General features: G+C 43.3%; 1 protein-coding gene across 1 annotated transcript; it reads left to right on the forward strand.

Moving 5' to 3' along the window:
* Window positions 1-5: 5 nt before the first annotated feature.
* Window positions 6-3,784, forward strand: LOC108379753 (serine/arginine repetitive matrix protein 2-like; the record flags this gene model as incomplete). Its single annotated transcript, XM_017636107.1, has 5 exons — window positions 6-958; window positions 1,669-1,792; window positions 2,350-2,440; window positions 2,572-2,677; window positions 2,772-3,784. Coding segments are annotated over 5 exons (2,085 nt in total), but the record flags the coding sequence as incomplete, so codon positions are not given.
* Between the last annotated feature and the right edge of the window lie 1,202 nt (window positions 3,785-4,986).

The raw sequence follows: 4,986 nt of genomic DNA on the forward strand, positions 1-4,986 counted from the left end.
AATTGAATGAAGGCGCGAAACGTTCAACAACTACAGGAAAACCCAGCCGCTCACGTAGTCGTTCACGAAAACGTTCACGCACCAGAAGTCGCAGCCGAATTCGAAGTAATCGACGTAGTCGTGATCGTCGGCGGCGGTTGTACTCGCGATCACGTTCGCGCAGCAGGTCACATGTTCGTAGCCAAAGTCGTAAAAGACGACATCGTTACAGAAGATCACGTTCCCTTTCATATGACCGCTCTAGGCGCAAACATCGGTCTAGGCGCTCCAGTACAACATCGAATTCACGATCTCGATCGCGTTCGCGCGGTGGACATGCCGTAACACATAAACGGCGCTACAGATCGACGAGTAGTTCCTCCCATTGTTCTAGGCGACGAAGTTCTCGCTCCGTATCTAGTAACAGTCGACATTCTGAGCGAAAACGCATACGAAACTCGAAGCACCAAAAAGCACAATCGGAGCATCGTCGTACGCGTACACGTTCAATATCGAAAACGAGAATTTTGCCATGCATTGATGGCAGCTCTATTGCACCGCAGGATTTGACCACACAGAAAGCTCCAATTTCAACTCTGGTAACAACTGTTGCTGCACTAAGCACCACCGCTATACCTATGGTTAGTTATCCATTATCAACGCGTTTGACAGCGATGTCTACAGCAGTCACTGTTGCGACTAAAGCAACACCACCCCCACCACCAGTATCGGCTTCAACAACTACGTCGGCTGCGAACACATCTGGCACAAGTAATGAAATTACAATATTGCCTACAGTGGTGGAACCACCGCCACCACCGCTCAAACGCTACTACGGTCGAAAGCGTGGAGATGATTCATCGGATTCCGATAGTAATTCTGTCTCAGACACGAATGACGACAACAAAGCCACCAAACAACCTGCGCCAATCAGCGGTGAAGGAAACGACAGCGATGAACGCATGGATGTGGATACTACGTAAGTTAAGCGCACGAGGAATGCATCTATGGTAAAGTTGAGCCACATTTAGTCCATTTATTAACATTCATATGTACATACATTTATATTATTTTCAAGCGCCAACATCCGGCAGCTATATATTTGAGTAAAAAAGGCAGGTGCGAATTGGTATTTTAACAAATATGAAACGCACAACCGCGGTCTAACCCCGTTTAAAGCCTCGAAGTCTACAAATCGTTGTCGTTGGCCACACTTGCAATAGTTGGATCCACCTAAGAACATTTTCGGGCCTGTTGGCCAAGTTGCTCCCACACGCTGGTGCAAGCAAGCATCGCAGGAGCCACTTCGGTCGAGCAAAAACTCAACTCGAGTCTAGGTCTTTCGAACAGTCTACACTGTGCCTCAAAAACAGAAAATATCTGAAAATAACCGCAGTCAAATGTAAATGTAAATCCTTGCCGCCGAGCTCTGCAATCGCATACGTTGACTCCGTCGCTGTCAACCTTGCAGTAACACTCACAGCGGCAAGCGCAGCAGAACCAACGTATCCTACGCCTCATGTCTCCTGGGCTTATCTTTAATTTAGCTTGACAACGATTGATAGACTAGCTGAGTTAGTAGTGCACCTACAACAACCGTCGGCAAATCATATATGTAAAATACTGATTCGCCCGTCGCTTACTGAAATTATTAAGCATTTTAAATTTTGCCCTTTCTTATAATTTTAGCTCTGAACCCTCCAACCCTTTGCCATCGTCGTCGACGTCAACTACTGGTAAACAAACAGGCAAATATAGCACTACTGCTCCGGCGAAAATCAATCCAAGTTTATCTAATGCTACCGAAACCAAAGTCAGTAAGAACCACCAAAAAAAATACCAATTTCAGCAACACAAAATCAAGAAATGCCGGAATAATATAAACAAAATTATGCAACTCAGAAATCACGGAATAGGGTGTTAAATTTTATAAGTTTAAGGACATGTAATGACGAAATCCGAACAGACTAGAAAAAAATTATTGAGATAACTGCTCATACGTAGTAATACATATATATGTATATAATTTGCAGGGCATATAACTTTTTTGTACTATAGCATAGCGAGGCATAAATTAAGGTAAAGCATTTTTTAAGATTATATATATATATATATATATATATATTGTTTTTTTAAGTCCTTAATCCTGCTTGTGAGATCTAGGGAGATAACATATTTTTTCTGCTAAATGGTAATTTATGCCGCGCTATACTAGGCTTTTTTACGACGTACATATAAATTACTAAAAAAAACAACAATTTGTAACGGCTTTGTTAGCAAGAGGACGTTGACCATAACTAGTAGCTTTCATAGTTTTATGTGTGAAAACTGGTTACGCTTTTGTTGAACATCTAAAGTGATTTTTTCCAGAGCTCGTCCTTGTCGACGCCGCAAAGCAGCAGTCGTTTGAATTTGCGCGAACGACTGAAACGCAAAATGCAAAATTTGCTCAACAAGCAATGTAAGTACTAATCAATTCAAGCAACTTCATAAACCTCTTAGCAAATACACATACATACATACCTATGTATACATATATGTCTGTACTGTAGCCACAAAACATATTTATCCTTTGTTTCTCACCACTTGTAGACAAAGCGGACAAACGTGCTGAAATCGAGAAATGGCAACGTGAAAGGCAACTGCAACAGGAGCGCGAGGATGAAATGCGCGAAATGGCACTCAAACTGAGACGAAGGTAAAATATGATAATGAGATGGTTACTTGTAAACGTGTTTAACTGCATTCCTGCTTGATTTACTGATTTAGTTTTTCTTATTGGTGCATTACAGGCAACGCGAACTGCGCCATCGCTACGGCACCCCATCAAGTGGCAAGGGTTCTGATAGTGATGCTTCGGGAGCATTAAAATCCGCGCAACCAACAGCGCAACGGCGCAGTACGTCGAGAAGTAGTGAAACCATTACCGCGCCTGCCACAGAAAAGAAACTAACACAAAGTCATCAACATAGCACGGGCCGTGGGAATGATGACAAGGCGGAAGAGCAGCATCATTCAACAGTAACTCATCACCAACATAGATCCCTACATCGTAGTAGTAGTCGGGAGCGTGCGCATCGTTCACGCAGTCGCAGCCAGTCTTACTATCAATCGCAGCGATCAGCAGGCTCTAAACGGCGCTCTCGTTCCCGTTCGCGTAATCGTCGTAGCGCTTCGAGACGTCGGCGACGAAGTGCATCACGTTCTCGTTGGCAGCGTGACACCAGCCGTGAACGCGCGTCACGTCATCAACGCACTCAACGTTACGATGAACGTGAACGTGAGCGGGAGCGTGAGAGGGACATAGATAGAGATCGCGATCGTGATCGCGGCAGGCGTTCACGTTCAAGAAATGAACCACGGCCTAGAGAAAGTTATCGTGACCGTGATAGGGATAGGAATAGGGATCGTGAGCGCGAACGTGAACGTGAACGCGACAGGGATCGTGATAGGGAAAGAGATAGAGACAAACATCGGCATCAACGCGATGCTCAATGCTACAGACAGGAGACTGCCACAAGCAGTGGCAGCAGTGCTAATACTAATAGAAACCGCATTGTCATATCTGCGCCACCAAAACTAAAGAAACTAGTTGATTACTAGATTAGAGACTGGGAAGAATGCAATATCTTCCATGTGCGGTAATTGTTTCGAGTTTTTTTGTTGTTTACTTTTTCTATGTATGTAAATAAGGGTGGAAATTTTCGCAAACAAAAACTTTAGTAATATTTAATTGGAAAGAGTTACTTAGTAATAAACATCATTGAATTGTTGAGACAAATACCTACCATATAACGATGGCTGTTATTCTATTTTTCTTGTCTTGAATACAGGTTTGTATGTCTATATTAAGTATACATCGTGCACAATGTTATACATACATACATACATATTTAATGAAAATGCACATGGGGAGCAGTATTTTTGAGGCCGCAAATTGATGGGTTTATATTAAAATACTTCTCCCTTTATACTGATCGTATTTATTTTTTGCTTAGAACGTAATAAACTTTGATAATGCTCTTATGTTGATTTTCGCTTCCTCCGCAAGGTTTTGTAGAGTTGGTTATTGGATAGCGAACAAACCCTTCATATTCTATTAGCCTGTAGTCCAAAAAAGAGTATTCTTTGAGGACCTTCCAGGCAGAGATCCTAATCATTAACTAATAGACTGACCACAGTGATGTCTCCAGCGCTAAATTGTGGTGGGAAAAAAACAATTTATATTCGGGCTTGTTCGAGATGCAATCACAACCGCAGTGTTGCACGTATTATTAAAGTATCACGTTCGGTCTGAATTTCTAGCAACTTTTTATCAGTTAGAAATCTGCAACAGTACTGCAAATTTTCATCAGTGCTGCAGTATTGCTGCTTTCATTACGTGTCTCGAACAGGCCCTTAGTTTTAACTAAAATGCAGGTGTGGGGCTTTCCCATACCCTGAGTATTAAATATGGCATATTTCGGGGTCTGCAAGCCACAGATACTTGGCTCTTGAACCAGTGTAATATCTACTTCGCGTGAGGACAGGATCCCCTATCTACCACCGACCCGTCAGCTTCGCCTCACTGAGAAGCTCACACTCAGTATAAAGCCCCTATACGGCCTCTTTCCGAGCTAGACGAAGAGAACGCGCTCAGCTCTTCAATCGCTGTACATTCATCCACTTCCATTTCGATGTCGCGCAGGCTGCTAAGTTCACAGGGCTTCGGTGTCTGTTCGAGACTTTTAGGGTAATTTTGCCAAATACATAGTTCGCCTTGAAGTTGGTTATTTTTCGTTATTGATGAGCATGACTACCTGAGTTGTTGCTCGGTCCGTCGGCTCCGTATTCACAATCCTCCAGTTGTGTTCCGATAGAGTCACAGGAACCCAGGCTCTCGCTCAAGGCACGACGGGATGTCTAGGTCTTCTATAACCTTTAGGTGGGCCACCGAATACATCTCGCCTATTTTGTCGGTCGCAGCTTTGAATACCTCCACCGATTTGCTCTGATCACAATCAATTA

The sequence above is a fragment of the Rhagoletis zephyria genome, unplaced genomic scaffold, assembly GCF_001687245.7.
Source record: "Rhagoletis zephyria isolate East Lansing unplaced genomic scaffold, Rhagoletis_zephyria_1.1 Rzeph_scaffold_17264, whole genome shotgun sequence".
Classification (NCBI taxonomy): domain Eukaryota; kingdom Metazoa; phylum Arthropoda; class Insecta; order Diptera; family Tephritidae; genus Rhagoletis; species Rhagoletis zephyria.